Here is a 14,347-nt window from a genome sequence, read left to right as displayed (position 1 = left end):
GCAGCGGTCTAGGGGGTGGGAACTGGAAGGTGTTTCCATACAATCTACGCCCCATGGCAGACAGTTTGAAAACTTGAGAGTCATTGGAGCGACCATAGGCCCCAATATCGACAGCAATAAATTTGTATTCCACGTCAGTGATGGCCATGAGGACAATGGAAAAATATTTCTTGTAATTGAAATATTCAGATCCCGTTCCAGCTGGCTTTACAATGTGGATATGTTTCCTGTCAACAGCACCCAAGCAATTCAGAAAGTGACATATCTGTAGAAACTTGTCAGCAATTTCAATCCACCTCTCTGTTGTGGGCTCTGGTACAAACTCATCAACTAAAGAGTCCCACAGTGCACGGCATGTGTACTTCACAATTCCAGATATGGTGGAAATCCCAAGTCTGTACTGGAAATGGAGTGACGAAAGGGATTCTCCAGTTGCAAGGAATCTGGGGGGAATTAAAAAAAAAACAAATTAGTTCAAAATCACAGCATTACATACCAAAACTCAGCTATAATAATTGGAGATACAAACTACCACCAACAACATTCCAGTTAAAGTGTGCTCTGAAGCGAGCAGATCCAATAAATGTGGCTTACCTTAGAGTCACCATCAGATGCTCTGTCGGTGAAATGGAGAAGCAGCAATAGGTGTCCGATCTTCTTATGAGGTCTGCAATTCTCTCCACCAAGTAATCAAAATTCTCCATTTTCATCTGAACATATGCGAAAAATTTCTCCGGGTTTCGTCTAAGGTCCATGCAAAGTGTAGAATACACCCCACGCGTCATTCTCTTGACTGTGATGGGCTGGGTCCACAAATGGCGTTGATGTCGCTGATGCATGATTCGCTGCTTTCTCGCTCTCTCCTTCTCCAGAACAATCACCCTCAAACGATTCACCTCCACTGTAAAATCCACCAAATTCTTCAAAATGTTTCCTATCACAACATCCATCTTCGCAAGTCACTTGCTCTTCTCTCCAACCTGCACTTGCTCCTCTACAACCTGTCAAAGATGGGCTGTAGGAACAGTGTAAAAATAGGTTTTCAGTAGCCAATCACGTTTGGAAGCCCCCAAGGGGCGTTTAAAAAACCGGATCCGTCGAAATCCTTCGAAAAACGGATGAAACGGATGAGACGGATCCGGTTTTTGGTCGGATGTGCAAGACGGATCCGGCAGAAAACCGGATCCGTCACATCCATTTTTACATAACATTTGACGGATCCGGCGTGATGCCGGATCGCGCCTGATGGCGAAAAACTGATGTGTGAAAGTAGCCTTATTCAACCGAAGCCCTCGTTCTACTGTAATAAAACAAAAATAAAAAAACATTAATATACCATACCTTTCTGTCACTCTGTCCCATGCCGTAATCCTTGTCTGGGGGATTAATAGTTTTCAACTTGGACTGTGCCAAGATGCAACCGTCCAGGCTGTGAACCACTGGTGAATGAACTGCTGCGAGCGCAGCATTTGTGACTAGAGGTGACGTCATCGAGGTTACCTCCGGGCACTGAGGCTGCATTCCCAGCAGGGCTGAACTGCAGTGACTTTGGCACCATGGGAAAAGTCAGTGATGAGGTCACTGCAGTTCAAGCTCAATGACGTCACAGCAGAACATCGTGAGGACCAGCAGGCAAAATTCACAGCTGGGGGCTGCAATCATCAGCTGTCAGCATTAACAAGGTTAGATATCAAGAATAAAGGCAGCCCCATGCTGTTTTTTTAATTATTTAGATAACTAATTAAAAAAAACGGTGTGAGGTCCACCCCATTTTTGACAATCAGCCTTGCTATTGCTGACAGCTGGGGGCTGGTATTCTCAGGCTGGTAAACGGCATGGATATTGATCCACTAGCTTAAAAAAGACAGCTGCAGCCCCGGGATTAGTAATAGCAGCCTGCAGCACCATAGTCACACTGTATAAAAACAGAAACAAAAAGAATAACGTAATTTAATTGAAAAAATGACACAGACTTGTTATGGATGAGTCACCGAAGGAGGAAAAAACAAAAATAATAGCTAAGTCCAGAAAACTAGAGAAGTTGGAAGCTATCGGATTGCAGACCCCTGAACCTATCCACAACAACTAGCAGTAGCCGTAGGGGGTTCCTACGGTGCCCTAGACACCTCGATCACAGCCGGAGAACTAAATTAGCCTAAAGACAGAAAGGGGAAATCTAAACTGCCCCAGAGCAGACCCCAAAGCAATAGGCAGCCCCCAACATATAATGACTGTGAAGCAAGATGAAAAAACACTAACACAGATAGAAAGATAGGTTGAGCAAATGATGGGGCCCAAGCTAACTAAATAAGACAGGATAGAAAAGCTGCTGTCTGCAATCTGCAAAAACCCAATCCAATAATGAACCAACAGACTGATAGGAAAAACAGGCCCTGAAGTCGCTAGGCTTCAAAAAGACTATATCAGCACTCAGGTAAAATCTGAAGACAGAGCCAGAGATCAACAGATCAGAGACAAAAATGGAATTCAGCTCACCCCCGGCCGGGGATGGCTGAACTCCAAAAAAGAAGGCAAACAAAACCAGAACTAAAGAGTACAAAAGGCAGAGCAAAACTTAGCTTTGAGAAGCAGAAATCAGACTGGTCTCCCAGAATCCAGCAGTAAAATCACCGGCAAGGCAGCAGGGCGTCAGCTGCCTTATATCCAGTCATCAGTTCCTGTGACCCAGTCATCATCTACCTGCTCAGCTGTTTGGTAATCAGCCTCACTACCTTTCTTCACCAGAAGAGGGAGTTCATCAGACCTTACTGGTGAAGGGAAAAATTAACTCACAACAGTACCTCCCCCTTGAGGAGGGGTCACCGAACCCTCATCCATGCCACCAGGGCGATCAGGGTGAGCCCGATGAAAGGCACGCACCAATCTTTCGGCATGAATATCAGAGGCAGAGACCCAGGGATTATCCTCCTGACCATAATCCTTCCACTTAACCAAATACTGGAGTCTCCATCTAGCCAGACGGGAATCCAGTATCTTCTCTACCTCATACTCCATGTTACCTTCAACCAATACAGGGTCAGGAGGTGCCACCCCAGGAACTACTGGTTCAACAAATCTCTTCAACAAGGACTTATGGAACACATTATGAATCTTAAACGTGACAGGAAGAGCCAACCGAAAAGAGACCGGATTAATAATCTCCAAAATCTTGTAAGGTCCAATAAATCTAGGCTTAAACTTAGGAGAAGCCACCTTCATAGCGATATTTTTTGATGACAACCAAACCATATCACCCACCTTAAACTGAGGACCAATGGTCCTATGCCGGTTGGAAAACCACTGGGCCTTTTCCAGGGAGAGAGACAACTTATCCACCACTTAGTCCCAGATCTGGTGCATTCTCTCCACCACAGTATCAACACCTGGGCCGGCAGAAGGCTCCACCTGCCCTGAAGAAAATCGAGGATGAAACCTAAAGTTACAAAAAAAAGGTGACATTAAAGTGGCAGAACTAGCTCTATTATATAAAGCAAATTCGGCCAAGGGCAAAAATGAAACCCAAACATCCTGATCAGCTGAAATAAAACATCTCAAATACGACTCCAAAGTCTGGTTTGTTCTCTCCGTCTGCCCGTTGGTCTGAGGGTGAAACGCAGAGGAGAAGGACAACTGAATTCCCAGCTTGGAACAGAAAGTCCTCCAAAATCTAGACACAAACTGAACTCCTCTGTCAGACAAAATGTTCTCAGGAATCCCATGCAAGCGAACCACCTGTTGCAAAAACAAGGGCACTAACTCAGAGGAAGATGGCAACTTAGGCAGTGGTACAAGATGGACCATCTTAGAGAATCTATCACAAATCACCCAAATAAGGGTCATTCTCTGAGAGACAGGCATATCAGAGATAAAATCCATTGAAATATGGGTCCATGGCCTCTTGGGCACCGGCAAAGGCATCAACAACCCACTAGAGCGAGAACAAGGTTTAGACCGGGAGCAAGTCCCACAGGACTGCACAAAATTCCTGACATCACGAGACAAGGCGGGCCACCAAAAAGACCGGCTCACCAGATCTCTAGTACCAAAAATACATGGATGACCAGCCAATGCAGAGCAATGAACTTCAGACATAACTCTCTTCCTCCACTGGTCAGGAACATACAACTTTCCACTGGGACAACGCTCAGGTTTGTCCTCCTGAAACTCTTCCAGAGCCCGTCTCAAATCGGGCGAGATGGCAGAAAGAACTACCCCCTCGCCTAAGATGGTAGCAGGCTTGGTCACAACAGGAGTATCAGCAAAGAAACTCCTAGAGAGGGCGTCTGCCTTGACATTCTTAGTGCCAGGAAGAAAAGAGACCACAAAATCAAAACGTGTGAAAAACAAGGCCCACCTAGCCTGTCTAGGATTCAAGCGTTTGGCCGACTCCAGGTAAATCAAATTCTTGTGGTCAGTAAGGACCACGACCTGGTGTTTAGCTCCCTCCAACCAATGTCTCCACTCCTCAAATGCCCATTTCAAGGCCAACAGTTCCCGATTCCCCACATCATAGTTACGTTCGGATGGGGAGAACTTTCGGGAAAAGAAAGCACAGGGATTCATTTTAGATGTTACAGGATCTTTTTGGGACAAAACAGCCCCTGCACCAATCTCAGAGGTGTCCACCTCTACCTGAAACGGGAGTGAGACATCAGGTTGCTGCAGAACCGGAGCAGAAGTGAATCTTCGCTTCAGCTCCTGAAAGGAAGAAACAGCCTCCGGAGACCAATTCAGCACATCAGCACCCTTCTTAGTCAAATCAGTCAATGGCTTGGCAATACTAGAAAAATTAGCTATAAATTTCCGATAAAAATTAGCAAAACCCAAAAACTTCTGGAGGGCCTTCAAAGAAGTGGGCTGAACCCAATCATAAATGGCCTGTACCTTGGCCGGGTCCATTTCAATAGTTGACGGAGACAAAATGAATCCCAAAAATGAAATCCTCTGTACCCCAAAAAGGCATTTCGATCCCTTGACATACAGGGAATTCTCCCTCAAAATCCGGAACACAGTCCGAACATGTTCCATATGAGAGTCCCAATCCTTGGAAAAGATCAAAATATCATCCAGATAGATAATCAAAAATTTATCCACAAAGTCTCGGAAAATATCGTTCATGAAGGATTGGAAGACAGAAGGGGCATTAGTGAGCCCAAAAGGCATCACCAGGTACTCAAAATGTCCCTCCGGAGTATTAAATGCCGTCTTCCATTCATCCCCATGCTTAATGCGAATAAGATTATACGCCCCCCTGAGGTCAAGCTTGGTAAACCAGCAAACACCTTTAACTCTGGAGAATAGATCAGAAATCAGGGGTAACGGATACTGATATTTAACAGTAATTTTGTTGAGGGCACGATAGTCAATACAAGGCCTTAATGAACCATCTTTTTTAGCCACGAAAAAAAAACCAGCACCTAAGGGTGAAGAGGATTTTCTAATATGACCCTTCTCCAACGACTCCTTAATATAGGATCGCATAGCCTCGTGCTCGGGTACAGATAAATTGAAAAGCCGACCCTTGGGAAATTTACACCCTGGGCTCAGCTCAATTGTACAGTCATAACTCCTATGAGGAGGCAAAGACGCAGACTCATTCTCACTAAATACATCATAAAAGTCAGCCAAATAGTCAGGAACATCATGCGACTGGGGAGAGGTGGAGAAAACAGGAGCATCACTAAGGGCACACCGACAACCCCAACTCACCACAGACACAGATTTCCAATCCAAAACTGGATTATGGATTTGCAACCAGGGAAACCCCAGAACAATGGTATCATGCAAATTATGCAACACCAAAAATCTGCATTTTTCTTGATGGTCTGGGGCGACCCGCATTACCACCTGGGTCCAAAACTGAGGTTTATTTTTCGCCAAAGGAGTCACATCAATACCCCTCAAAGGGATAGGTGTCCGCAAAGGCATCATAGGAAATCCACAACGTTTAGCAAAATCCAAGTCCATCATGTTCAGAGCTGCTCCCGAATCCACAAAAGCCTTGGCGGAAAATGTGGACAGGGAGCAGATCAGAGTAATTGCCAGAAGAAACTTAGGTTGAACACCACCCACAGAAAACATGTGAGCACAACGTTTCTCTTGTTTAGGGCAGACAGAAATAATATGCGAGGCATCTCCACAAAAAAACACAGCTTATTATGCCTTCTGAACTCCTGACGTTGCGTCCTGGACAAAACTCTATCACATTGCATAGGTTCAGACATTTGTTCAACAGGTGGCAACACCTCTCGCGTGGTCTTGCGTTCATGCAAACGCCGATCAACCTGAATGGCTAATGACATAGAATCGTCAAGACAAGAGGGAACAGGAAATCCCACCATAGTATCTTTTACGGTGTCTGACAAACCTTTCCAAAAGTGAGCTGCCAAGGCATCATCATTCCAGGTAGTAAGGACCGCCCACTTTCGGAATTTTTGACAGTACAACTCTGCAGAATCCCGACCCTGGCTCAATGCCAACAGGTCCTTTTCAGCCTGATCAATAGCATTAGGTTCAGCATACAACAACCCCAAGGTTTGAAAAAATGCATTCACATTATTTAGAATAGGATCATCAGGTTTCAAAGAAAACGCCCAATCCTGGGGATCGCCGCTCAGCAAAGAGATGACAATTTTAACCCGCTGCACGGGGCTCCCCGACGAGTTAGGCTTCAAGGCAAAAAATAATTTACAATTATTCTTGAAATTCAAAAATTTAGACCGATCCCCAAAAAACACATCAGGAGGGATCTTTGGCTCAGCAGCATGTGAATGAGTAAGATAGGTGGAAATTCCCCGCACTTCCGCAGTGAGCTGCTCCACACGATCAGACAATTGCTTCATCTCCATTGAGAGAAAAAAAAAAATTCCCCCTACGGCCTCAGAGATATAGAGGAAAAAAATATACACAAAGAAATTCTGACACTTTTTTTTTTTTTTTTACAATTCTTTCCTGCTATTGAGTACCCTAGGATCTGCGGTATGGCCGGTGATTCTGTTATGGATGAGTCACCGAAGGAGGAAAAAACAAAAATAATAGCTAAGTCCAGAAAACCAGAGAAGTTGGAAGTTATCGGATTGCAGACCCCTGAACCTATCCACAACAACTAGCAGTAGCCGTAGGGGGTTCCTACGGTGCCCTAGACCCCTCGATCACAGCCGGAGAACTAAATTAGCCTAAAGACAGAAAGGGGAAATCTAAACTGCCCCAGAGCAGACCCCAAAGCAATAGGCAGCCCCCAACATATAATGACTGTGAAGCAAGATGAAAAAACACTAACACAGATAGAAACATAGGTTGAGCAAATGATGGGGCCCAAGCTAACTAAATAGGACAGGATAGAAAAGCTGCTGTCTGCAATCCGCAAAAACCCTATCCAAAAATGAACCAACAGACTGATAGGAAAAACAGGCCCTGAAGTCGCTAGGCTTCAAAAAGACTATATCAGCACTCAGGTATATTCTGAAGATAGAGCCAGAGATCAACAGATCAGAGACAAAAATGGAATTCAGCTCACCCCCGGCCGGGGATGGCTGAACTCCAAAAAACAAGGCAAACAAAACCAGAACTAAAGAGTACAAAAGGCAGAGCAAAACTTAGCTTTGAGAAGCAGAAATCAGACTGGTCTCCAAGAATCCAGCAGGAAAATCACCGGCAAGGCAGCAGGGCGTCGGCTGCCTTATATCCAGTCATCAGTTCCTGTGACCCAGTCATCATCTACCTGATCAGCTGTTTGGTAATCAGCCTCACTACCTTCCTTCGCCAGAAGAGGGAGTTCATCAGACCTCACTGGTGAAGGGAAAAATGAACTCACAACACAGACTCCTTTAATATTCTTAGTTAAACCATACTTACAACCTCGCCTAATTCCACCGAAGCCCTCGTTCTCCTGCAATAAAACAAAAATAAAAAAACAACAATATACCATACCGGTCTGTCCTATGTCGTAATTCATGTCTGGGGGAGAAATAGTTTTCAACCTAGACGGTTCCAATATGCGACCATCCAGACTGAGAACCACTAGTGACTGAACTGCTGCGAGTGCAGCCTCAGTTACTAGCGGTGACGTCACTGAGGCTGCGTTCCCAACTGGGCTGAACTGCGGTGACCTTGTTGAGATCCCCGCTAGCACCGTGAGAAAGTCGCATAGTGCAGAGGCAAGTGCACTCCAGTTGAAATTCACCACAGTGAAATTCTCCTGGTGAACTCGCCTCTGCACCAAGCGACTTTCACATGGTGCTAGCGTCAATGTGGACTTTTTGAGGATGGGTGTGATCAAGGAATGTTTGAAAAATGAAGTGAAGACACCAGTTGTTGGTGACAGGTTGAAGAGATGGGCTAGGGTTGGGATCAGGACAGCGGTGAGTTTTTGGATGAGATGGGACGGGATCGGGTCAAGTACACAGATTTGGAGAGTAGAGAAGAAAATTGATATTCCATAATGATGAATAAGCTGGTTTTGGAGAAGTAAGGCTGCGTACTTATTAGAAGGAGCTGAGGGGACTTTAGGCAAAAGCTTTGTCTGATGGTATCAATCTTCTGCTTGAAGAATGAGGCAAAGCCCCTCTGCCTTGGGATCAGAGACACCGCAGCATGACGTGGGGTCCCGATCGCTCTCATTGTCATGATGACATCCAGGTTACCAGAGCTGAGAGACTTACTGTCATGCGAAGTGCATGTCAGGAAGTCTCTGAGGTCAGTGTGCACAGAATAGAGTGCTGACAAGCTTCTATAGCATGCAGATCTGCATGCCATATAAGAAATCAGCCTGCACAAAATGAGCGTCCCATAGTGGGACAAAGTGCAAAAGTAAGAATGAAATAAAAAAAAAAATTAACAATACAAAATAATATTGTGGTACCGTGTTAGCCAGAAAAATAGATAAAATACTTATGTCCCCCCCCAAAAAATTGAGAAAAGTATTCAAGGAGTGATACTTTTATTTGCTAACCAGAGAAATTATATTTGCAAGCTTTCAGGGCTCAGAAGGCCCCTTCATCAGGCATATACTGAGAAGAGATGGCAACATTTATATAGGAATTATACAAGGACATGAAAGATGCTTGAAAGATAGGCCAAGGAAATCAAATTAAGGTTTTGCTATACATGTAGATGAGGTGGAAGTGTTTCTATTAGACATCTGAAGATCTTCTTGTAGAGGTATGAACTAGAAGTGTTCTGTCAGACATCAGGAGACCTTCTTGCTGAGATGTGAACTGTGTCCATGTAATGAGTCATGAATCCAGGTGTCAAATTGAGTTCTATTGTTAGAGATTGAAACATAAGTGTAAATTTGAACTCCCATATTTTCCTTTCTCTGTCACTATTGAAATGCCCTTTCAATATTAGGACTTTTAGATCTGACAAGCTGTGTCCAGGTCTAGAGAAGTGTATTCCTACAGATGTGTCCAGCTCATTTTTTATAGTATGTCTATGCAGATTCATCCTTGTTTGTAGTTTTTGCTTAGTTTCCCCGATGTATGTCCCTGCATTGCACCTTGTACACTGTATCATGTACACTACATTGGAGGATGTACATGAAATAGTCCATGATCTTATAGTCCTGATTTGTGTTGGGTATGTGGACTTTATCTGTTGGTGATATGTGGGTGCAGGTCTTGCATTTCTTACTGTTACAGGGGATTGTGCCCGTCTCTGATGGTGATGCAAGGGCACTTCTGACAAGGATATTCCTTAGGTTGGGAGGCTGTTTGTAGGAGAGCAGTGGCAGTTCTGGGAATATTGCTTTCAGTCTGTGGTCTCTGTGAAATATGGGTTGGAGGTCAGCACCTCCAAAAAAAGTTGTTGTAAAAATGAGAAATCGCTGTTTAGCTTTTAACCCTTATATCTTCCTAACACAAAAAAATTTTGGTTCCAAAATTGTGATGATGTAAAGTAGATATGTGGGAAATATTAATTTTTAAGTACTTTGTGTGACATATCTCTGATTTAAGAGCACGAAAATTCAAAGTTGGAAAATTGTGAAATTTTCTAAATTTTCGCCAAATTTCCGCTTTATTCACAAATAAACGCAAGTCATATCAAAAATGTTACCACTATCATTAAGTACAATATGTCTTGAGAAAAAAAGTCAGAATTAACATGCAAACCACCCTTGGGGGTAAAGTGGTTAAAGCTCACCAGACAAGTTGGATCCTCTAAGCCTCAGGTATGGGTTGGCATATGAACCCCATTGTTGATGCATCAAGTAAGAAGGCACGTGGTTATCGAGAACTGTAAAGGTTTACCAGGAATCTCAGGATCAGCACAATGGATGAAGTGGAATTTAATAGGGATGAATTCAACAACAAACACTAAACACAAACAGCCCAGATGGTGGCTCACACCTAATATAGGACTAGGAGTGTAAGTCCCAAGACACAGGTGTGTGTGTGTCAATGGGCCTTAAATAGCTTTAGGTAGATGATGTTATTAATCCATGCCGGGCAACTTGCAAAAGCGTTTGTGGAGCACAACAGAGGGCAGAAGCCTCAGGGGAAGGAAGTGGAAGTGGAGACTGGCATACCCGGGACAGGTATATAATATAAGTTAGAAAAGGAAAAGCATTTTTCAGGCACTCCAAAGAGATTGGTGAAAGTGATTGTTCTTTTGTTCAGACATAAAGTGCAGACATAATTGTCTGAATAAGAGAACAATCACTTTCACCAACCTCATTGGAGTGACTGAAAAATCCTTTCCTTTTCTAGCTGTTCACGGCTGAGTTCACCAGTAGGATTGGCACCCATCTGGTTTCATTACTCCCAACCTCAGCATACAGCTTTCAATGCTACAGTGAAGCTCCCTGACCCTCTCTTCTGCAACTTATGTAATATAAGATATATTACAGATTTTCATGTGTACTATTGATTTATGAAATCAAAATTATTACAACAGTTACTCTTTCCATTTCCTGTAATGTGTAACAGCCCCAGCTACCATGTGCCATTTATAATACTACAAAATTTACACTTCTAATATACACTAATGACCTCCCAGCAAACCATATAGCTCCACCACTAGACAAAGATTTCCTGCAGTCCTATAGAAAATAAAACTATATTGTGTTTACAACACGAATTATCCCAGACGACAAGCTCAGATCTATCACACATATAACAGTACGTATTTTAGTACCTCTCGTTGCTTCACCAAGAATGAGTCGATAAGATTCCTCTGGTCATTTACATCCAGTTGTTCCCTCTGGTTGGTGAAGGTCTCTCGAATGAATGCATGTAGTTCATTTAGGTTCCTGCGCACCTTTTCAGCCACACTCGTAAACCAGCGCATCACAGATGGATATGTGTTATAAAGCTGCACAGAAGAAATAGATGACGTTTGTATTTCTCTTTCTAACCAGGTATATTCCTAAATCTGTTATTTTATCCAAAATACAAAAGTTCCAGTTATACGCAGGATAGGTGCAATTGTTTTTTGTCACTAGAAAAAGACGCTAGTCCAGCATTGTTGAAATAAAAACCTTCAACTCATCTTGGTCCTAAGGATTCTTCATTACAGTAGCGGAGTCTGATACTATAAGGGGGTCACTGTAGCCACCTGGACCCCTAAGCATGTGCCGGTGTACCGTGTACAAAGTGTATATATTTATTGGTGTTATGTAATGTCGCTAGTATGTGTAGATATACTGTAATATGTGTTCAGTACAAGGAAAGTGTAATTTTAGTGTTAGGCCACTAGATGGGGGCATTTTAGTGCACCTTGGTTAGCACAATAGTGTACTGGTGTAAATAGTTAATAAAGGAGGGGTCATTGTAGTCAAGAGAAGGGAGCTTCCTGATTAGGACCAGAGGGGCAAGGACGCCCATAGAACTTGGGTGGGCTATTGGCCCGGGCAACTGTAAGACCTCGTAATGCTAATCCCAAGGAAGTGCCCAGGCATCCAGTGTGTGGGGAACAGCATAGACACAGCCGCAGGAGTGGCAGAAGATGGAGCTGCAAGTGTGAAAGCTCTAGAGGTGGTCACGGCAGAACAGACGGGCAGGTCGCTCACCATGTGGCAGGTCTTAGCCTGGACTGATGCCTTCTGATTGGGGGTGAAACAGCTGAGGGAACACCTGGTGGCAGTGACTCTGGACAGGGAGGATGCCGAGAAAACATACTAGATGGTACCACCCGATCTCGAGTCGTGTGGCAGGGAGATAAGTGAAGGAAAAGCTGAAGTGACATGTAATGTGAAACCTGCTTTGGATGCTGTATTGAACCTGGATGCGCTGCAAAGACATGAAAGTAAAGTTTTGCATTTTTGAGTTACAACTGGACTGTGTCTTTGTTATTTCACAAATGGCCAAAGGTGACCTTCAAGAACAAAGGAAGAACCCTGATGGCAAAGAGAATGGAGAGCCTGAAAGTGTAACATGATTTTCATGTAAAGGGAGGCCAGGGCCAGCAAAGAGAGATAAGCTCCGCCACGACTACAGCCCTGGCTGACCTTTACAATACTGTGTTATCTTCCAAATTGGCCAACTTATCCCCAATGGCAGATATCATGTGATGGAAGGATTGGGCGTTTTGGAGTTTATTTTTGCAACTTTTAGGGATGTCCAGCATCTTAAAGCTGCCTTTATCCAGATTCCAGGAATCTGGGAATTTGACATGGCGGGGAAGTAAGGTTTCAGCATACCCAATCCTGTGTTTCTGGAGGAGATAGATAGGGGAATCTGGCAGCAGCTTATTCCCCTGTCTCCTCTAAACATCAGCTGAGTCAATTGTGTATATGTTGAAGCAGATTGGCTCATTTTGCTGTACACAGAGGAAGACACTGGAACACTGTCTCTTTAAGACTTTCTCTGGTTTATTATACATGCAGCATAAACCATGGTGAAGTAAAAATAAACACGGCCCTTTGGGCAAAAACAGGAAACCTAAACAAAGTGGAAACACAAAGCACAGTCCTTGTGGTAGCGGGGATCAGTCCTCTCAGGGTTAGCAAAAACACAAGATACAGGTTAGGATAAGCACAAACACTTTCCTGGAGTTAGCCTCTCTAGGCACACTGAACACCGAATGCCTTAGGAAGCCAAATATTTAAACTCCAGACCACACCCTTTGGTGTAGATAATAATAATAATCTTTATTTATATAGCGCCAACATATTCCGCAGCACTTTACAGTTTAAGTGTAGATAAGGTGGACAACCTCCCACCCGCTTTGTGGTTGTCCACAAAAACCCAGCCCTTAAAATAGGTGATTAACCCCTCTCAACACATAGTGTGCTGGACAAACTTCTGGGTTTCAAATCACTGAAGCTAATAGCCTCAGTGAAACGAATAAGTTGTATAGCAAAAGGTTCCGCCAGCAAGTGTAACAACCTCTCTAAATCGTCTGCATCAGTGTGAATAATTGCCTCTTCAACTCAGAGACCGATATTGCACATATTCTAAATAAAATGCATGATAAATATAGATATTTAAAATTGTGAAAAATTATTAAAAATTATTTAGCTATACCTGTTGTAGGGAATTAGAAAATTAAAAACATCAACATGGGGCCTTTAAATAATTCCTCTGGGTTGGAAGAAGCTATATTCCCAATAAAATGCAAGTGGAAACCAGCTTTTAGTCAACACACCCCTTTTTTGTTAGGGAGGTTGCTATACTTGCAAGCTTTTGCTATACAAGTCCAACTCATACAGAGAACTTTTTTTGTCTTGAAAATATTATAAACATATTTCAACAAACATATAATTTTTAATGATTTTCATTTGACATCGATTCATCTGCGATTCTCCAGATATGCCTTTTTTATCAATCCGTCACACTCTACGGAATTCCATATGTTTTCCTCTTTTCCTTGATTTGGACTCCCCTCTATCACTAATACGCAATCCTAGGGAGAAAATCTATAAATAGGTGGCTCACTCGGGTGGACCATACCCTGATGAAGCAGGACTGAGTCTCCTTCGAAACACATCAGTTTCTTGCCAATTCGAGAGCCCATCGCAACGCAGTACCAGTGACTTCACACTCTGCCACGCGCCCTCACTTGCTTTGATACTCAGCAGCAGTGCTTCAGGCCACAGTGTGCAGAGTTTGTACACCTTTTGCAAGCCCCAGGGAGGCATGCTAATGGGAGGACGAATCCAAAATACATCCACTAGGACCTTGTCAGTATCCAGTGCTAAGATGGAAGTTGCAACTCATTCATCCCAGTAAGTACCACACTCTGAACAGTGCTTTTGTCTATGTTGCGTTATGTACAGATAATTCTAGTGATTGACAGTCTTTACTCAAACAGGATTCACTCACTATTTATATTGTGCAGCATCGCGGTAGTTTTTTTGCTTTGATATAAACTGGAATGTGAGTTTAAGCTTCAATACCTCAAAGTAACT

At 43.5% G+C, this 14,347-nt stretch overlaps 1 protein-coding gene across 1 annotated transcript in view; it reads right to left on the bottom strand.

Annotated features, from left to right (window-relative positions):
* The window catches only part of LOC141098587 (cytochrome P450 2K1-like), a 139,006-nt gene that overhangs the window by 59,115 nt on the left and 65,544 nt on the right, over positions 1-14,347 (bottom strand). Inside the window, exon 6 of the mRNA XM_073586498.1 lies at positions 11,134-11,310. Within this exon, the coding sequence (XP_073442599.1) occupies positions 11,134-11,310 (177 nt within the window). The remainder of the gene's footprint in view (positions 1-11,133; positions 11,311-14,347) is intronic.

This window comes from Dendrobates tinctorius, unplaced genomic scaffold, assembly GCF_039654945.1.
Source record: "Dendrobates tinctorius isolate UK_male_01 unplaced genomic scaffold, ASM3965494v1 ptg000093l, whole genome shotgun sequence".
NCBI classification, from domain to species: domain Eukaryota; kingdom Metazoa; phylum Chordata; class Amphibia; order Anura; family Dendrobatidae; genus Dendrobates; species Dendrobates tinctorius.
The sequence above is the reverse complement of the archived record's forward strand: the minus strand, read 5'-3'. Positions and strand labels throughout refer to the sequence as shown.